A 20,517-nucleotide genomic window follows, 5' to 3' on the forward strand; every position below is an offset into this window, starting at 1 on the left:
TGTGCTCACTCCTCGCATGTGGAGAGTTCTGGGGAGGATCTGGGGCACCTGCACAGCCCGGGTGCCTGCTTCAGTATCATCCCATGAGCTCAGAGAAGACTCCCGAAGAAATCAAGATTAAACATGAGGCATACTTCATAATCCAGTTATCAAGAAATAGTATTATAGAAAGTTTTGATGCCACAGTTATTTCCAAATCTGTGATAAATTGTCTGCTGTGTTGCTAAGATACTAGAGTCATGACCACCAGTATGAGTATCAGCAGGTACATTCTCTTCACTGAGAAAGAGAACAGCCAGCCAGTAGTAATTCTTGACCCCAGAACAGTTAGGACCCCCTTCTGGTAAACGCAGGGGATAGGGGAGTGCGTCCTGGGGACACTTGTGCCCTTAGTTCTCCCACACGCTCTTCTCCAGCTCCTCTGTTGACAACCCAGTGAGTGCGTCCATTCTTGAGATGAGTGAATGTCAGTAATGTTGGTTCTTCTGAGATCATAGACTCTAAAAAAGTGTTTTTTAAAGAAATTTTGTAAAATCCAGTACAAAGACAAAGGGAAAGCATGTTTTAAAGCAAGTGCTACATTTCTTACGCATGGTTTTTATTATCATGGGAAAATCCCTCCACCTTCCACTTCCCACCTCCCCACCCCCACCCCAGATTCCAATGCAAAATGCCACTGAGATGCTGTGAAAATCAGTCAGGAAATGTGTGTTTTACTTACTGTTTAATATTTTCAGAATGTGCCAAATATATGAACTCTGCAGTGTTCACTTTCCAAGCAAACATCTTTCTCATCAAGTCACTATTTTTATCATTTTTAACTGAATTTTCTTGAGGTTTTTGACCACTTCATTTGCTAAAAGACAACTTGATAAGTTACTATGAAATGCCTAAATTCTGGCCATTGTGATCAGCCTTACGTCAGAATAAACAGCAAAAAATTAAAAGCATCCAGAAATGGCTATACAGTAGTCTCCCCTTATCCACGGTTTCAGTTACCCATGGTCAATCTCAGTCTGAAAATAGTAAATGTAAAATTCCAGAATAAACAATTCATAAGTTTTACATTGTGCACCATTCTGAGTAGTGTGATGAAATCTTATGCCATCTCACTCTCCTGCCCTAGACATGAATCATCCCTTTGTCCAGCGTATCCACACTGTATACGCTAACCTACCCTTTAGGGACTTAGTAGCTGTCTGGGTTATCCGATGGACTGTTGAGGTGTGGCAGTGCTTGTGTTCAGGTCACCTTTATTTAGCTTAATAATGGCCCCAAAGCACAAGAGTGGTGATGCTGGCAATTCAGATGTGCCAAAGACTAGTTATTGTTCTTTAATCTCTTACTGTGCCTACTTTATAAATTAAACTTTATCATAGGTATGTATGTATAGAAAAAAACACAGTATATATAGGGTGTGGTACTATCCACGGTTTCACCCATCCCCTGGGGGTCTTGGAACATATACACTGTGGATAAGGGGTGACTACTGTACAGCAAGCAGAAAGAAATGAGGCTTAATGGGAATTTAAAAAATCTGAAGTCACCATCTACATAGCCACATACTAGATGTCATACCATTTTTTTATTGTTCTTTTTTGTGCTAAAAGTTGGATAACACACATTTGCAGAATTCACATATAAATTCTTCTCTTAAATGGAAGTATTCATGAAGTACTTTAAAGGTCATAAAGATAAATATCTTCTTTATTTGCTTTGAAAGGAACAGCTAATGGGTACCCAGATTGGATCCAGCTGAATCTATTTCTGTAATTCCAGATGAAATTATTCACAACTGCTACAAAATTTAAAGGTTTTACTTCATCTGTGAGGACAACATGATAGCAGAGAGGGTATATGTCTCCTCTTATACTATGAGTTAGGGTTGGCTAATATAAGAAGTCAGAGTTCAACTCTTGACATTGCTTACACTGTGGTACATTTTATTGGTATTTAAAGCAAGACTCTAGCCATACAAGGAATGTTATTTCTTTGGGTTTTTTTTCAAACCTGAGCTAACGTCTGTTGCCAATATTTTTTTTTTCCTTCTCCCCAAAGCCCACCAGTACATAGTTGTATACTCTAGTTGTGAGTGCCTCTGATTGTTCTGTGTGGGGCGCCGCCTCAGCATGACTTGATGAGCGGTCCTGTGTCCGTGCCCGGGATCCAAACCTACGAAACCCTGGGCCAGTGAAGCTGGAGCATGCAAACTTAACCACTCGGCCACAGGGCTGGCCCCCGGAATGTTATTTCTTAAATACAGCTGTAGACCAGCGGTCTTAAATGGGGGCACTTCAATTGTCACAGCTGGGGGTGCTACTGATAGCTTATCAAGTAGAGGCTCGGGGTGCTGCTAAATGTCCTACAATGTACAAGACAGTGCCCCACCCCCAGCAAAGAATTAATCTGGCCTAAAATGTTAATAATGCCAAGGTTGAGAAACCCTGCTGTAAGTAAAGCCAAAGCTTACGGCTATAGAGAAGTAGCTGAAATAAAGTATTTTTCCTCCTGACTTGTGTTTACTTGCTAATTCCCTATCTGTTTATCCCATTCCAAGAAAATTAAAACATTTTTCCTTTTTGTATGAAAAATTTGATATTTGGTTTAAAATGTTGTAAAAGTATTCTGTTTGCCAATTTGAAAGCTCAACTTTCTTTCTAAGATTTTGTCAGTCTACGTGAAGTCACTCTCATACTCCTCTCTGTAAAATCTTTAGTGGCAAAAGGCGACGGAGATTATTTTTTTGCTTCCTTTCAGCCTCAAAAGCCAAAAAACCATCTCAGTTTTCTGGGAAAATAACTGTTAAAGCAAAGGAAAAGAGTTATTCCAAACTAGAAATACCATATCAAGCAGAAGTTTTAGATGGGTGAGTTTCTCTTTAAAATATGCTTTATAACTTTTTACTAATCATTAAGTTCTGTTTTCCTACTCATTGACCTTAGCAGCAGTAGTAGCCAACTTCACGTAAACTCCACGGAATTATTATTGAAAGAGCAACTTCAACTATAAAGGAGAAAAATCTCCTGTATTTTGTTTATTTTTTACTCTTTTAGAAGAAAAAGGTAAATGGAATCATATGATATGAGCTTTAGTGAAGTCTTAATGATTTACTAATGCAGTAGAAAAATGAATCTATGATTTTTAAATGATATTTAAATCATTTGAGTTATTTCCCTTCTGTAATTTTTTTGTATGCAAGTGGTTGTGGCTTGCTCTTAAAGTGTATTGTCACTTGAAAAAAAAAATCATTTACATTCCTTTATAAACTCATAAACACTGTCTAGAATTACGTCTTTTTGTAAATGAGCAGTAACATACATAGTTCATTTTCTGATTATACTTTAACCAATAATAGTTAATATCCAGCTTGGTAGGGACTCATTTTAACAAAGCTGTTTATGATGGACATTTTTTTTAAGTAGCTTAAAACTTTTTCCTTTAATACGGTCTTGATTTTAATTGTTTAATTACATTTAATTAGTAGAGAATTGTTCTTTATATTTCAGTTTTTTTTTTTTTTTAAAGATTGGCACCTGAGCTAACAACTGTTGCCAATCTTCGTTTTTTTTCTTCTTCTTCTTCTCCCCAAAGCCCCCTAGTACATAGTTGTATATTCTAGTTGTGAGTGCCTCTGGTTGTGCTATGTGGGATGCTGCCTCAGCGTGGGCTGATGAGCGGTGCCATGTCCGTGTCCAGAATCCAAACCAGGGAAACCCTGGGCCGCAGAAGCAGAGCGCACAAACTTAACCACTCGGCCATGGGGCTGGCCGCTAAATTTTGTTTTAAATCGTGTGGTCAATCACTAAAATATCTAAGGTTCTAATTCTCTAATAACAGTCCTTAATGCTAAACATAAATTATCACTCAGAACAAAAGAACTTGGATTTTAAATTAACATATGGAAATAAAAATGGTTTATTTTGTTCATGTTTTTGTTTTTTCAAATAGTTATTTGGGATTTGATCACGCTGCAACATTATTTCACATCCGAGACAGTCCTGCAGATGCTGTGGAAAGGCCAATTTACCTTACAAACACTTTCAGTTTTGCGATCCTCATTCATGATGTGTTGCTACCAGAAGAAGCCAAAACAATGTTTAAAGTATGTCTGGGAACCTCATACTTTTATTTTTACTGATCTACCAAATAGATGATGCTGACACGTTGTTTTTTCCTCTCCCATCATTTCCTAGGTTCACAACTTCAGCAAACCAGTCTTAATTCTTCCAAATGAGTCGGAATACATTTTTACTCTGTTTTTTATGCCATCCACATCATCCATGCACATAGATAACAATATTTTACTTATTACCAATGCTTCTAAATTTCATTTACCTGTGCGGGTATATACAGGCTTTTTAGATGTAAGTATGTTATCTACCTTTAAAATTTATAACTCTGCCTATCTTTTGTGTTTTCAGGTATTATTAGGCAATCATGTTGCACACTCTTAAATCTTGCCATTTTCTGTGCTGTACAAGTTGGTCTAATTCTCGCCTGGTCAGTACTTCCAGGATAACTGGTTTTCACCCTTCCCAGCAGTCGTCTCTCCTCAGGATACAGTTGATTCCTCTAGTTACAGCCTCCACTTCGATCTTTTCCACATTCTGCCTTCTCTTGGCTTTGCTTTTATTTATTTATTTATTTACTTTTGAGGGAGATTAGCCCTGAGCTAACATCTGCCACCCATCCTCCTCTTTTTTGCTGAGGAAGACTGGCCCTCAGCTAACATCCGTGACCGTATTCCTCTACTTTATATGTAGGATGCCTGCTACAGCATGGCTTGACAAGCGGTGCGTGGGTCCGCACTTGGGATACGAACCGGCAAACCCTGGGCCGCCGAAGTGGGATGTGCAAACTTAACCACTGTGCCACCGGGCCAGCCCCAGCTTTGCTTTTAAATTGTTACATTCTTGGGGAAGAGAAAAAGAAACTAAATGGAGGAAAAATAATAAGCAGAAAAAAAATAATGCAGGGAGGGTCAAGAGGGAACTGTGCAGGGAAGAGATGACCCAAACCAGGAAATATCAGGATGAAGAAAAGAACCAGGTAATAAAGATGAAAGTAAGGCAGGAGAGCTGCACAATTGAATAGTAATCTAAATACGGCACAGAAGGAAAGAATAAAGGTGTTTCTAGTACAGAAAATAAGCCAGGGAAAAAAAACTCTGAACAAAACTGTCCCCGGAGTAATCAATGAAAGAAGTTTAGATCAGAAACAAAACTACTAGAAAAGAGAAAAAGAAAATTAGAACATATGGAAATGTACTTCTCCAAAAAGCCAGCATCAATAAGAATTTCAGAGCTGGAAGGCCCTTCACTGTTATCCTGCTCCTTCTTCATTTCTTTTGCCTGAATGACCACCTTTCCATAGCTGCTTTCCTGAAGGCATGGCACTGCCTGAGACCCCGGACTCTCTGCCCAGTTCCCTCAGGCTCCCCCTCACCCCTCCTGGTGCCTTCACCACCTGCTGCTTTCATGTGCCTTCAGAGGAGAAATAGTTGTTCCGTGGAGGCCCTGAGTGTTTCATTTGTGATTACTCAAAATATTTTCATTGTGCAAAGTTCTTAACTATATTTTATATGTGTCTGTATATGTGTATATTTACATAAAATATAGGAGCCTTTGTATATCTTAATATAGTTATTTTCTCTTGATAATGTTCTTTTACATAAGAATAATTTTGTTTAATCTCGTTCTTTTATATCTTTCCAGTACTTTGTATTACCTCCCAAAATAGAGGAACGTTTCATAGATTTTGGCATACTGAGTGCTACAGAAGCAAGTAATATTTTATTTGCAATTATAAACAGCAATCCAATTGAGGTAAAAAAATCTGTTTTTATTCTAAATCACATCTAAGGATTTTATGCTAGTGCTACAATAATCACTTTCGTGTCTTTCTCTTTTTTAAGTTGGCTATAAAAAGTTGGCATATCATAGGAGACGGTTTATCAATAGAACTCGTAGCTACTGAAAAAGGCAACAGAACTACAATCATTTCAAGCCTTCCAGAGTTAGAAAAATCCTCTTTATCAGACCAGTCCTCAGTAAGTAAGCTTTCTTATTGTTTGCTTAAACTTAGATGTATGTCTAAACCCCAAAAAAAGACTTGCTATGTCGCAGGCTTCAGCTAACACATTTACGAAATTCACAATAGCCTTGGTTATTTGATATCGAAAGGGGCTTGTAGGTAATTTACTTCAGCCCCCTCCTTTTATGACAAAGGCACTCGAAACTTAAAGGGGTTAAGTTCTACCTTGTCATAAAATGTTCTATAACAGGCAAAATTTAAATGATACTTTTGTAATTCATGTCGTTATAGGAGAAATTTCCATAGTGTAGTATTAAATGAACCCTAAACTAACATAGTTTAGTACTTAACTAACCCTGTGTTCATTGAATTTACTGGGCAAAAGAGATAGTCCTCCCCATTGGTGGAAGATATTTTCAATTATATGGTAATAGTTCTGGCCCACTTTCTGTACTGATGAGAAGAGAGTGTCAATGAGGTAAACATTGTTTGAGCCCTACCCATGTACTGTCACTCTGTCTTATTAATACATGCAGTGGTCATAAAAGAGCACAAAACAAGAGAAAATAAATGTGTCGCTCTAAGCCCTCAGCCCTACTGAAGAGAGAACTTGAAGTTTATATCTGCTCACGACAGGGTTAGCAGAATAGCCTTGTGGGAGGAGGAGCATGACAGATGTCATCTGTGGGTTAGGAGAGAACTTCTTGCAACAACTTTATGGAAGCAAAAGCAAATGTCCTGAGACACAGAGATTGTTGACAAACGCACTTCCGTGGAATGCCATAGGTTATAAAAGTTGATTTAAACATTTTATGCTGGAGGACCCCCCCAAAGCAGGTTTTTTGGAGTGCAGTTTGGCAATGTACGCCACTCCAGGGAATTCTTCCCATGGAACTAATTTAAAGAGCCAAAAGCTATGAGAATGAAGATTTTTGTAATAGCTTTGTTAATAATTCCAAATAACTGGAAACAGCCAAATGCATGAAGTAAATCGTGATTTTATGATTGAATATTGATGCAAATAAAAAATTGAAAACATGATTGCATGTAGAAACTTGGAAAAGGATTCATGAGAAAGTGGGAAATCGTACTAAATAATATTTTAATTGCAGCTATGTGACATTCAAGCTACATAATCAGATATTTGTGAGTAGTGGTAGATTTATGGGTGATTACATTTTAAATAATTTATAATGTTTAAAATTTGATTCAGAAATAAAGCCTTCTTTTAAAACAAAAAAGGAAATGCCTATGAGAAGTAATATTTGTCACTCCAGCTGAGATTTTATTTTTAATACAAAGAGAATGCTGAAAAAGGGTAATAATGAGACCAGCCATTAATGTGTTCCTTTCAACAATGAAGTTAGAGTAAACTTGTATGTATATTTAATTCCAGATGGTTGAATTATAGTTTCCTAATAAGACATTATAAGTTAATAATTTTAGAAATCTGGATCCTTTCCTAGCAGTAAATAGTATGCGTTAACACATACTATTTAAATTTGAGAGATCCATACAACATACATAAAGCCTGTTAGACAATTTAGGTCTTAGAATTAGCTTTTAAATAAAGCTATAAATATAAAAACGAGAGACAGAAAGATGAGATCATTATTATGAGCCCTTACTTAAAATAAGACGTTGTAGTGAGTTGCCAACTTCAAAATAGCAGAATGATTTTTTTTAAGTATGTAATTCCTAAACTTTCAACAGTTTTCCCAAAAGCCAAACTTAGGAACTAAATTGGCATCCTGTTCCTTATGAAGCACACATTGCCAACAATTCTCTGTGCTCTTCAGACTCGTGTTCTGATTTTGGGTAGTCAGGAGTCATGATGAAACATTAGAATTGCACAGAACCAAGGCAGAAATGCTTCGAAAAGAGAGAAGTGAGTATGTTTGGTGTGTCAACATTTATTTTGAGGTAAATGTGCATTCTAGACAAAATACAACTACTAATAACTAAAGTACAGCTTCATAAATTGAATTTCATGTTTTTTGGATATTTCACAGTTGAAGAGAGTAAATGCCAGAAACAGCAAATAGCTTGAGAAAACAAATAAGATCCCCGTTCTTCTTTCAAATTGTTATTGCTTAACCCTTCTTTCTGTGATTCTTGATGTTCACATGACCCAACCTCTCTTACTCTGAAGGTATGATTATTAACATGACAGAGTTAAATTCAGAACTTGAAGCAGAACCAACTCTTTATGGACTTGTGCCCTGCTGTGGCCGAGGGGTTGGTGGAAGACTGTGTCCCTCTATTCGAGCCATCACCCTGCTTTGGCCATTCAGCCACATGGCTGGTATGTGAGGACCATTGCCCTCCCCACCTTGGCAGCCGGAAATGTGACTCTTCCTCAGGGAGCTGGTTTTCTCGGTGGCCCATGGAATAAGTGTATTGGATAAACCATCTGCTATCATCTAGAGATGGCATTATTTTGAGATATTTGTACATGACGATATGGTAATTCAGTGTCATACTGGTGTATGTTAGGATTTGGAAGTCAGCTTATCACTATAGCCCTCTTTTTCATTTTAATGAGAAATTTCAACTAGCAAGACTAATGAATCATTTCTACTACATACAGGTAATATTAGCTTCAGGCTATTTTGCAGTGTTCAGAGTCAAACTTACTGCAAAAAAGCTGGAAGGGATTCACGATGGAGCCATTCAGATCACAACAGACTATGAGGTAAGGACTTCATGAGGATTCACATTAATGGGATTTTTGTGAATAATTCAGTCCTTTTTTTTTTGGTTTTTGGAGAAGCAGAGAACTAAGTTTATTCGTACAGTTACAGTTTACCAATTTTGTACCTTAAAAACTGAGCTTTTGAGAATGGTTTACAGAACATTGGTGTTCATTAGCTCATAGTTTTCTGGTAAAACCCAAACCTCTTAACTAAAAACAACTTCAGAAAAATGCCTTTGGCACATTTAGCATTGCTGTACTAGAAACCTGCTTACAGATGGTTATAATAGCATTGCACAGATCCTGACTAAAATCCCTGTTAGGTATCTCTGATTCTTTCTGCACTCATAAATATCCTCCTGTGTAACATTTCCAAAAAGGAAGATACAATCAGGAGAACAAATCTTAATTTGAGTTCTCACAATTGTATTTACACGGGTCCTTCTACGTCAAGAAGCCAAATGAAGATCATTGAGCTGTGTGTGTGTGGGTGGTACCATTAAACCTGAGATCTACAATCTCTTAACAAATTTTTACGTGTACAGTACAGTATTGCTAACTCTAGGCACAATGTTGTACAGTAGATCTCTAGAACTCATTCACCTTGTGTATCTGAAACTTTGTACCTGTTGAATAATGACTCTCCATTTATCCTTCTCCCAGCCCCTGGCATCCACCACTCTACTGTCTGCTTCTATGAGTTTGACTATTTTAGATTCATTATCTAAGTGGAATCGTGGAGTATTTGTCCTTCTGTGACTGGCTTATTTTACGTAGCATAATGTCCTCAAGGTTCATCCATGTTTTCTCAATATGGCATGATTTCCTTCATTTTTAAGGCTGAATAATATTCTGTTGTGTGGATATACCACATGTTCTTTATCCATTCATCCATTGATGGACATTTAGGTTGTTCTCTCGTCTTGACTATTGTGAATAATAATACTGCAATATATATGAGAGTGCAAATATCTCTTTGAGATCCTGATTTCAGGAAGTTTTAAAAAAAATACTTTGCCTTAGAGTTTATAGTTGTTACCTACAGAAAGGTTGATCCAAATGTTGCCATTATCAGAACATTCTATTTGGTAGAATATGAACATTTTGTTTCATATTTTATTTATTATTTCCACATCGATAAGTGAAATAAACCAAAAAGCTGTATTTTCTTGTGCTGTCTTTATCTAGCTATGAAATAAAAATGAAAGGATTGGGCAGGTTTCACTCTGATTTTTGCCAAATAACTTGAATAAGATAAGAATGTCCGTTCCTTGACAGTTTGGTAAACTCATATGTAAAACTGTCTGGCCCTAAGATCTACTAAATTTCAATTAGAGGTTATTGAAAATAAAGATGTAATTTTTTCACATCTAAGTTACCACTGCCCTTGAATTTTATTCATAGATATCCTTGGAGGCTAAGAAACACTGCTAGAAAATATGCCTAGGAGAGGAATTTCTGTATTGTCTAAACATATGTTCATTGTTTTTTATAATTTTTATTTTTTATTTTAAAAATTTTAAATGTTTCTTTCTTTTACTTTCTTTGATTTTGGAGTCCATATTCATCTCTACTAATTTTCCAAATTTATATCCTAATGGAAGTGTATGAGGGTACACCATGTACTTTTGCATCATAGTCTTATCAATACTTAGTACTGATCAATTTTAACCAATCTAGTCTGGTTAGTTTGGAGAAGGATTCTTTAAGCCTCACATAACAATAGATAGCGTTTGAAGGGTGTTGGAAATTACAGGGGGTGGACATAGGAGGAAGCACTTTGCTGGGAGATATTTCAGCTGGGTTTTGTCACAAGGTTACGTTCATGCAAATCTGCAGAAGAAAGTTGGATAAGTGGAGTCAAATGGTGGCCCAGTAGGGTGGTGAGGACAGTAACTGCATAGAAACTCTACATGTTTATAAGTTGTTGGTGCATCTCTATGCCAGTACTTTGAAGAGTCCTTTGTAAACACTTCTGAAGGAATCATATTTTCTGTTATATTCTCAGGCTGATCATTGAGCTTCTTAAAGACTTCTGTGAGGTTTGGCATGTTGCATTCAGTGAGATTTTGAATGGATACATTTTTGCCAAAGCTAAATATTTTAATTTAATATTTAAAAGCTCTTTGGGAAGTTGAGGACAGCTCAATTCCACAAGTTGCTGCCCTTGTTCTCCTACCTGTTTTCAGCACATGTAACCCCCATGTGAAGAAAACTAATTCAGAATAAACAGAATTGTTCATTTAATAATAAGTGATTTGTTGGGAGTATGTCAATTATATCCACAAGTGAGGGATTCATGTTTATCACTCATGGTGGAAATAAGTACATTTCATGGCTAAGGCAAGTTTTGTTTAGTATGGATGAAAATAAGAATTAGGGGAAAATATCTTAGAGAAGTATCTTTGTGAGTTGCAAAGTTACAAATAGAGTGTGAGTACAGATTCAAAATCTAGAATGTTCAACTCATTTTTTTAAATTTCTTCTTTTTTTTTTTTTCCTTTTTCTCCCCAAAGCCCCCCGGTACATAGTTGTATATTCGTAGTTGTGGGTTCTTCTAGTTGTGGCTTGTGGGACGCCGCCTCAGTATGGCTTGATGAGCAGTGCCATGTCCGTGCCCAGGATTCGAACCGACGAAACACTGGGCCACCTGCAGCAGAGCGCACGAACTTAACCACTCAGCCACGGGGCCAGCCCCTCAACTCATTTTTTTAAATTGGTTGATGTTAATTTATTGCTATATACAAAAATAGAGAGCTATGTAACTCTAGAAAATGCTAGATTTTTCATACATTGTTTTAAGAGTACTGTTTGACTTTCCCTTTTAAATTAATAATCTACAAAATAACCTGTAATATGGAAAATCTATTCTTCATTCCTTCCCTGTTGTTTGGTCTTGTTTACCATGTTTTCAGTGAATCACTGAGAAATACATATAAATTTATTGTATTTCATTGCCTTTTATGGAGTTCAGTGGACAAATTAACAGTATCCATGGATGATTTTAATATTGCTTATGAGTTGGTTATTGCTAATGTAAGTCCCAAGATGAGTTTTTTTTAATGCCCAAAAATAATGTGCTGAACTGTCCAGCTCAATCTCAGACTGAAGCACTTATTTCTTGTGGTCTGCTTCTTCGTTCCACAGATCCTGACAATTCCAGTGAAGGCTGTGATCGCAGTGGGCTCACTGACTTGCTTCCCAAAGCATATGGTTCTTCCGCCTTCCTTTCCAGTAAGACAGTTAATTTTTAGACTTCTTGCTAATTTTTTTCTTTGTTTTTACTTCTCTGTTCCTAGAATTCAGCAGTAAAGTCAGTTATTCTTTATTAATCATTTATTTTAAGGTAAAACATTGTACTGGATTCTTTAGGAGCTATTAAGAGGAATAAGAGCTAGTCCCTTCTCTCAAAAAGTTTTCTATCTAGAATGGGAAATGGGCCCATGATTCACAGATGTAAAGCAGGATGGAGAAATTGCCCTAAGAGGTGTAAAAATAAAGTGGTATGAGAGAAATACACATGTAATTGATAAAGGTGCCGTGTGAGCCAGCTTAGAATGTCTTCTCGCAGGGATGGATAAGGGGTGTCCAGGGAACAAACCAAATAAAGACATGAGGGCAGTAAAGTCTGAGATGGCTTTAGGCAGTAGTGAGTTGCCCCATTTGGCAAGAATGGAGGGAAGTTTCAATATGGAAATGGTATATTGGAGTGATAGCATGAAAAAATTACATGCACTTAAGTCTAAGAAAATCTAAAGTTTTTGAGCGGTGGCTTGACATCATCAGAGCTGAGCTTTAAAGATTGGCTCTCTGGCAGAAGTAAATATAGAAGACATACAGAAGTAACAATAGAGTGAGTGCCTGGAGGCCAACCCAGAGACTCTGGCCAGAGTCCACATGAAAAATGTCAAGGGGGCAGTTGGAGCTTAGGGCGTTGGCAGAGGCAGTAGATCCCTTTCATCCCTCCAAGCCTTTGCTGTTAGTCTGCGTTGAATGTCCTCCATCCTCTTCTGCCTTCAGAGAACTCCTACACATCTTTCAAGATTCAATTCCATTGTCATCTCCTCTCCGAAGATTTCTTGATTCTAGATGGTAATGGTGGTTACACATATGATCTTGGAACAATTTGAAATTACCTCTCTTGCAGCAAGCCTCACATTGTGCTATAAATAATGCCTTATGTTTTGGTCTCCCCTGACAACTTTGAGATCCTCTAGGAAAGGGATGAGGGATCTTTTATGCTCACTAGCAGGCACTTAGTAGATAATGGATGGATGAAGGAGCAAAATGATGGAGAAGAGAACATTGGCAAGAGGCGTTTCAGATGAATTATTTGAACTGTACCTGAGCATCCTGAGGAGGTTATTAATTGAAGCAGGTGTGGGTAGGCAGGTAGATAGAGTAGTCAAAAATTGGACTTAGGGTTTGAGCCTGGAGAACCAGCAGATGGCGCCCCCGTTTGCCGGAAGAGGATGTGGTCAATTCAGGGCACCTTGGGGCAAATGTAGACCTGTCTCTTATCCTCTGGTAGGAGACTCGGTGGGTTAAGAGAAACAATACATTGGAAGATCTTAATGCTGTATACAGTAAAACAAATTCAAAATTTAGCTCCTTAAAAATATAAATTTTGAATTCATATGTTCAGCACATTTAAGTTTGGGTCTTACTTAAGTCTGTCTTCCTGTCATTCCAATTTGCACTGACTATATGGAACTTTTGATTCATTATTTATCCAAAAGGACCTTGTTCCTTCTTTCAATTGCCTTTCAATCAGTGATCTCCTTAATTACTGCATAAATCCTAGAAGGAAGTAATTCAGTAGATGACACAGTGAAAGACCCGTGGGTAGAGTAAATGAGAGAAAGCATCTGTATAAAGCAAGGTCTTGGTTTTGAGCTACTTCAGGTTAAGCTTTCAAGTATCTTTAGATGGCTTACAGGACCAGATCTTTTTTGGAATTACAAATTAATTTGATATTACTGTCTTAGTTGGGCTGCTATAACAAATTACTGAAGATTGGGTAGCTTAAACAACAAACATTTATTTCTCACAGTTCTGGAGGCTGGGAAGTCCAAGATCAAGGTACCGGCAGATCCAGTGTACAGTGAAGGGTACTCATGCTGGTTTTGCAGACGGCTGTCTTGTGCTGTCTTCACATAGCCAAAGAGCAGAGGGAGGGCAAGCTCTTGAGTCTCTTCTTTTAAGAGCGCTAATCCCATTCTTTAGGGCTCTACCCTCATGACGTAATCACCTCCCAAAGGCCCCACCTCCTGATTCCGTCACCTTGGGGGTTAGAATTTCAGCATATGAATTTGTGGGACACAAATGTTCAGTTCATAACAATTACCAAATTCTGTAAAATCCCTTATCACGTGGAGATTACTAGAGCTAAGTGATGGAAACAATACTTCAGAATAAACATTTTATATAACTCATAGTTTAATTCTTAGTATTTGATCACCATTGTAAAGGGAACTTTTGTGACTGTTACTTCTTTTGATCCCCATGACACCCCTGAGAGACAAGACACGGGCACGAGAGGAGTTATTACAGGTGCACGAAGACCAGTAGCTGCCAGGAAGACGCAGCTAGTTAAAGGCATTTGCCAAGTCCCGGCTTTCTTCTAAGGAAAATAGATCTGATTTTTTTTTTTTTTTGGTCTTGTTTGAGTTTGGATTTTAGAATTTAGTTATTTCATCCTGAATTTGGATGCTTTTAGGGCAAGTTGGCCTTGGTATAAACAAACCTTGCTTAATAAACTGACAGTGACCAGTTCCTTTATTCAGCCCTATCTCTGTTTGTACCTTTGTGAGCATCCTCAATATTTTAACATGAAATGTGAACATTTTTACTTTAGATGTACATGTGTGCTTGTGTATTTATATATATATATTTGAGGGGGCTCTCCTTACAAATTGAGATTATTAACTGTTGAAAATCCTAGTGTCCTTTGGGCTTTGGTCTCCTAGAAATATGTCTGTCAGCTCTAAAGTGAGTGTCCTTAAGAAAATCCAGCCATATACAAATGAGTTTGCTTGTTTCTTTTCTTCCTTCAGGGGAAAATAGTTCATCAAAGTTTAAATATTATGAATTCCTTCTCACAGAAGGTAAAGATACAACAAATACGGTCTTTGTCAGAAGATGTGCGATTTTACTACAAACGATTACGGGGCAATAAGGAAGACTTAGAACCAGGAAAAAAATCAAAGGTTTGAAAATGTTATATTTGAGAATTCCCATCTGTTAGTATTTTGTTATTGTGACCTTCTGTAGCTTTGGGATTCATGGTTCTCCTGTGCCTCTTTATAGATTGCAAATATTTATTTTGATCCTGGACTGCAGTGTGGGGATCATTGCTATGTTGGCCTGCCTTTTTTATCCAAATGTAAGTTATCTCACCGTTCTCTCTCATGCCCATCACGCCCCCAAAGTATTCTTTAATGGAAGGCTGCCACTTTTAATGTGCACTCCATCTCTTGGTGCTATAGAGTTATCTGAAGGAAAATTGACAAATGGATATAAGTGTAGAACTGAGTATGTCATAACATATGTTTCCTTGTTTTAGCTGAACCCAAAGTGCAGCCTGGTGTAGCCATGCAGGAAGATGCATGGGATGTTGACTGGGATTTGCATCAAAGCTTATTCAAAGGATGGATGGGAATAAAGGAAAATTCAGGTCATAGGTGAGTGGTTTTGCTTTAAGTATTTTAGCTATTTTTATAAGTTTGAAACAGCTCAGTTGATGCTGTTCTTGCTCATTATTCTGAATGTTATTCTTATATTAGGTAGTTTTCTCTATAGCTAAGAAAATATGCCTTATCTTCAGAAAATTCTTAATGAAGCATCTTGAGTCACCATTTTAATTGTATATTACGCAGAAATATGCACACTACCATTTTCCTCTTTTCTCCAGTGCTCTAGGTGCTTCCTTAAAATCAAAGAAACTATTTGAAGTTACCTTTATGTAAGATGACTACAGTGTTCACCTTAGACATACTATTTGCATAAGAAAGAAAGTTTTTAACTACCACTCACCTATGTTAAAGGCAAAGAAAACATTTTCTAGGTTTAATCCCGCAGTGGAGACCAAGTATCTATTTGCTCATTGTGAAAAGAACAGCCTCCTGCGTTGCCAAGTGCTGAGCTGTTAGAGGGGCCCGGCCCAGTCCACATGGGCTCAGCGGTGTGTCTTTGGCAGGTAGATGATGTGCTAATGACAAATCAGTACTATGTGGGTACTATGTGGATCAGTACTATATGGATTCAAAAGCAGACACTTATTCAGCAGTGTAGAAATTTGATCTTTTCTTGACTTCTGAAGAGACTTTGACTAGAATAATGATAATATGACCACTGATAAAAACTGCTCTTCTCAGTTGGCTAATTTGAAATGTATTTGTCAGTATCATCAAGATACTCCAATTTATAGTACTATAAAATTTTAAACGGTTAACAATTAAATCTGAGGATTTCTGTTTATCTGAACTGTCTGCTGTGAAAGTTTACTTAAGGCAAAAGAGTTAAATTTTTACTTTAAAATGGTTAAAATCAGTACAAAGAGACTTCTTCTAATGAGCTCACTAAGACAACACTCATTAAAATACTCCTTGGTCCCCCACATTTCCATAGTGGACATCATAATATATAGGCAGTCTCCAAATATTAACATCCAATTATGAATAATTAACTTGTAGTGCTGCCCTGGGTTCAGCTGCCAAGGAACCTCTTCACCTCCCACCCACCAAAACTCCTGCCTTCTCTGTATGCCCAGCATTCCACCGCCAAAGACCCAGGCTCTGTGTCTCCCCACCTTCATGTCCCCATTGCACAGTGAATGTGGCATTCTCCCTGCTCCTGCCCTTGTGTTACCTGGTCAGTGTGCATCTTACAGAGAATTTCTCTTACTAGTCTTATAAAACCTGCACTCTTACCAGTATTAGAGTGTAATAATTCAGTGGCGGTATGAGTTAAAATAGGCTTCAACATTTGGGCCCAAAGACCTTAGCCCCATTTATAATATTGCTTCCTTAGGGAAGGTGTTTTGAGTTCTAAACAGCTGGCTTATAAACACTCATAAGTAGGGAAATATTCAAATGCGGTCCTGAATATTGCTGATGACTCTGCAGATGTCTGCACAACCTCGTATGTGTTACCTCTTCAACTGGCATCTTCATTGCATGTCAGGATTTTGCTTTGTTTTTTGTCTCAAGGGGAAAAAAAGCAATATGCCAAACAAAGTACTGCCTTCTTGTTAGTTCTATTGAAAATATTCTTAGCACCATGCTATTGGTGTCTAGATGTTTTCACTAGGCGTGTGTGCGAGGTCCTTTAGGATCCCCATATTGTCATATGTTATCTATATATGCCTGCCTTTTCCTCTGTATTTTCAGTACAAAAACAGTGCAGGTGATCAGTGACAGATATTTTGACAGCTCTTTGTGCCAAAATAGAGGCATCTTTGTACATGTCTCTATTAAAAGCATATTAAAATATTAGAGCAAATAAACCTGTGTATTCAGGGCCAGAATAAAATTTCTCAAGTACACAGGCCTAATAGAATTTCTTGTATTTAGAAAACTCAGATATTTCATTTTGATGCAGTGACTTACAAATTGTTTTTTCTAGATTGAACGCTGTTTTTGAAGTAAATACAGACCTTCAAAAAAATATACTATCAAAAATCACTGCTGAGCTCTCCTGGCCTTCCATACTTAGCTCACCCCGGCACTTGAGATTTCCACTTACTAACACGAACTGCTCCTCGGTAAGTATTCAAGGTGACATCGGCTTTTGGAGATACGTAATAGGATTATAAAGTATCTATTCATTTAACTGTGGAAAGCTTTCATTTACGGTTTCATTACTTTGTTTAAGGAAGAAGAGATCACTTTAGAAAATCCCGCAGATGTTCCCATCTATATTCAATTTATTCCTCTGGCTTTATATTCCAACCCTTCAGTCTTTGTAGATAAGTTAATATCAAGGTAAGCATTTCTTTAGATAATCAAAATGTTTCTGTATTAGCTTTGAATTATTTTATACGTTTAAGACTTTGTTGCAGTTCCTGCAGTAATAGATTAGGTTTATAGAAATTCTAGATCTGTATTTAAAGTTGAGAGAAGGTTCTGGAGAGAGATTGACACTATGTTAAACACCTAGAAAAGCTTTGAGTTTAAAACAAGAAAAAGTGATATTGAATTCCTTCCTAAAAAATCATAGAGAGAAAGCAAATGGAACCTTTCAAACATGATAGTTTTAAAAAGTGAACAAAATATTAACTATGAGTTGTAGCCTTTAATTTTTTGAAGGGTATTAACCTGGTAATATTGATCTCAAAATCTGCCAAAAGGTAATTTGCAAGCAAAGCACAAGGTTGATAATTACTCTATAACCCCTTTAACCATGATGCTGTTTGTGAAAAAATATGTGTACATTTTTTATTTTAGGTTTAACTTAAGTAAGGTGGCAAAGATAGATTTAAGAACACTAGAATTCCAAGTCTTCAGAAACTGTGTAAGTATTCAAACTTCATACTATTCCAAAGAAATAGTTCTATGAGGTAATCAGTGCAAATATGAGGGAAAACTATTGACTGCCCTTAAAATTGGCTGAAGGGCATGTTACTAGAGAAGTCAGAGCAGTCCACTAATTATTTTAGAGGCAAAAAAACCCGAGAGGAATGAGTGGGATTTAGATCGATGTGAGACACGCTGAGTAGAAGGTTCCTATTGGCAGGCATTAAGCATGAAGCCCATGAAGCTTTATAATAATGGCTGCCAGAAACTCTGAGAGTATATAAATGAGGTATATACTAACACATAATTTACTTTTATTACACCTCAGAATATTGAGCTTGGTCATTTAAATATTTACTTTCTAATAAAATTGTAAGTTCCATGAATGCCAGACCCGTGGCTGGCTGTATTCATACTTGGCACAGTAGCATGCATAGTTTTTACTCAGTAGATATTCTTGAATTAATAAACGTATACATGAACTGGTTTGTTCTAAGAACAAAAAAAATCCTCTCTCATACAGGCCAGGCTAAGCAGCCACTAACTAGTCATGATTATATAAGGCCTTAAAGTCTAGGGTATGTGTCAGTCAGGAAATCAGCACTTGGAACTAAAGCCACCTGCAAATTGGCCCAGGTCTCTTGGCCTCCGTGCCCTTCCTTCCAGCTACATCTCATCCCTCCTTAAACCTCCTGTTTATGCCAGCCTGCTTGCTGCAAAGCCTTCACCAATTAGGGTATCTTCATTCTCCCTGACTCGGCATTGACACCCATGTTAATTTTGGTTTTTGTTTCCTTTTTGATGTGTGATACCTTGTTTTCCAAATCTGGGTATAATCTCCTTGAGGGCTTGTCTTCTTTATATCTTCTTTCTTTCCCATATTAATAATATAAAAGTTGTTGAATGAATAAGAGTAGGAAGCTAGTTCATCCTCCATCATCTAAATTACTTGAAGTGAAAACAGTAAATGATCACCTCCTTCCTCTCCTTGTTGTGGACTCTCTTGCTCACTGTGGGTCACAGTCATCACACAGCAGCAGGAGGCCTTCCTGCCAGGCTGTAGCTTTGCTATTTCTCACTTAGAACAAGGTTTGTACCTTCTAGCTTTGTCACCTTGACCAAGTAAATAAACCTTTCTGAACCTTCAACTTCCTCTCTTGTAATGTGAAGTTAATAATGTGTATTTTACAGATACAGAGTAAACAAACTCACATGGACACCCTTCAACTGGTTTCTTGGGACATAGGAAGCCCTCAGTGAATGTTGACTGGATAAGTCAATCTGTGGCTAACTAGGCTGGCAAAGAAAGGCAGTGGAGAAATTTTCAGTATTTCGGGGCTGTAATGAAGAATCCTTCCCAGTATTTCATGAGCACTTAGCATGTGTCAGCATTATGCAGTGTGCATTCATATTTATGATTTCATGTAATCATTACAGCAGCCAGGCTGAGCAATTGCCTACCGCCCTAAGAGACAAATATTTCCCTTGTTTGTTGGTGGGAAAAGCAAAGCTCGGGAAGAGGAAGTAACCTGCCCAAGTTCATACCTGTCATAACTGGCAGGGCCAAATTCAAGTCTTGCTCTCTCATGTTCCAGAGCCCTTGCCCATACCATCATGCCACACAGTCATTGCTGGTTGGGAATCACTAATTAGCCTGTCAAACCAGATGTTTAATAGTTCTGGAAATACCTGTATTCTTTCCCAGAGCTTTGTGTTTTAATCTATAAGGCACACATTAGCCAAACCTTTGTATAATAGTTTTTATAAGTCTGTCTTTAAGTCAATCTTGTATAAGAAAGTAATTTTCAATGTTGTATTTTTTTGCTGCCAAATAATGGATAGAACACTAGGCTGAAATTTACAGTCATATATTCTAGTCTCGTGCCCTTCTCTTGGAATCTTTTTGTACTTTGCCTTTTCCATTCATAAAATGCCAACGTAATAAGTCCAAGGTTATCTGGACTCCACATAACCAGAAAGCTCAATAACCAGAAATTCTTTTCACTTTGCTGTTATAAGGGAGGAGATACACATAAGAAGTAAATGAGCTATTTAACTTTTTTATCTTACCAAATGCATGTACTTTAGAGATACTTACAAGATGTAAAACTCTAAAGTAGACACTGTGAGAGATAGGAAGATGAACAAGAATACTCTAGACCTGAGAAATTTATTCTAAATAAGAAATTCTGGAGGAGGTCTTAGGATAAATTCTATTACAGTTCTCTACAGTGCTATAAAACTGGTTCTCAAAATATTTAGTCTCAGGACTCC

General features: G+C 37.4%; 1 protein-coding gene across 5 annotated transcripts in view; it reads left to right on the forward strand.

Annotated features, from left to right (window-relative positions):
• The window catches only part of TMEM131 (transmembrane protein 131), a 224,564-nt gene that overhangs the window by 164,609 nt on the left and 39,438 nt on the right, over nt 1-20,517 (forward strand). For all 5 annotated transcript variants that reach the window (XM_070572092.1, XM_070572093.1, XM_070572090.1 and 2 more), the window contains 13 exons: nt 2,758-2,866; nt 3,949-4,102; nt 4,194-4,364; nt 5,715-5,825; nt 5,915-6,049; nt 8,624-8,728; nt 11,876-11,962; nt 14,785-14,937; nt 15,038-15,113; nt 15,294-15,411; nt 17,354-17,492; nt 17,603-17,712; nt 18,175-18,241. In XM_070572092.1, coding sequence (XP_070428193.1) covers nt 2,758-2,866; nt 3,949-4,102; nt 4,194-4,364; nt 5,715-5,825; nt 5,915-6,049; nt 8,624-8,728; nt 11,876-11,962; nt 14,785-14,937; nt 15,038-15,113; nt 15,294-15,411; nt 17,354-17,492; nt 17,603-17,712; nt 18,175-18,241 — 1,535 coding nt within the window. The remainder of the gene's footprint in view (nt 1-2,757; nt 2,867-3,948; nt 4,103-4,193; nt 4,365-5,714; nt 5,826-5,914; nt 6,050-8,623; nt 8,729-11,875; nt 11,963-14,784; nt 14,938-15,037; nt 15,114-15,293; nt 15,412-17,353; nt 17,493-17,602; nt 17,713-18,174; nt 18,242-20,517) is intronic.

The sequence above is a fragment of the Equus przewalskii genome, chromosome 14, assembly GCF_037783145.1.
Source record: "Equus przewalskii isolate Varuska chromosome 14, EquPr2, whole genome shotgun sequence".
Taxonomy (NCBI): Eukaryota; Metazoa; Chordata; class Mammalia; order Perissodactyla; family Equidae; genus Equus; species Equus przewalskii.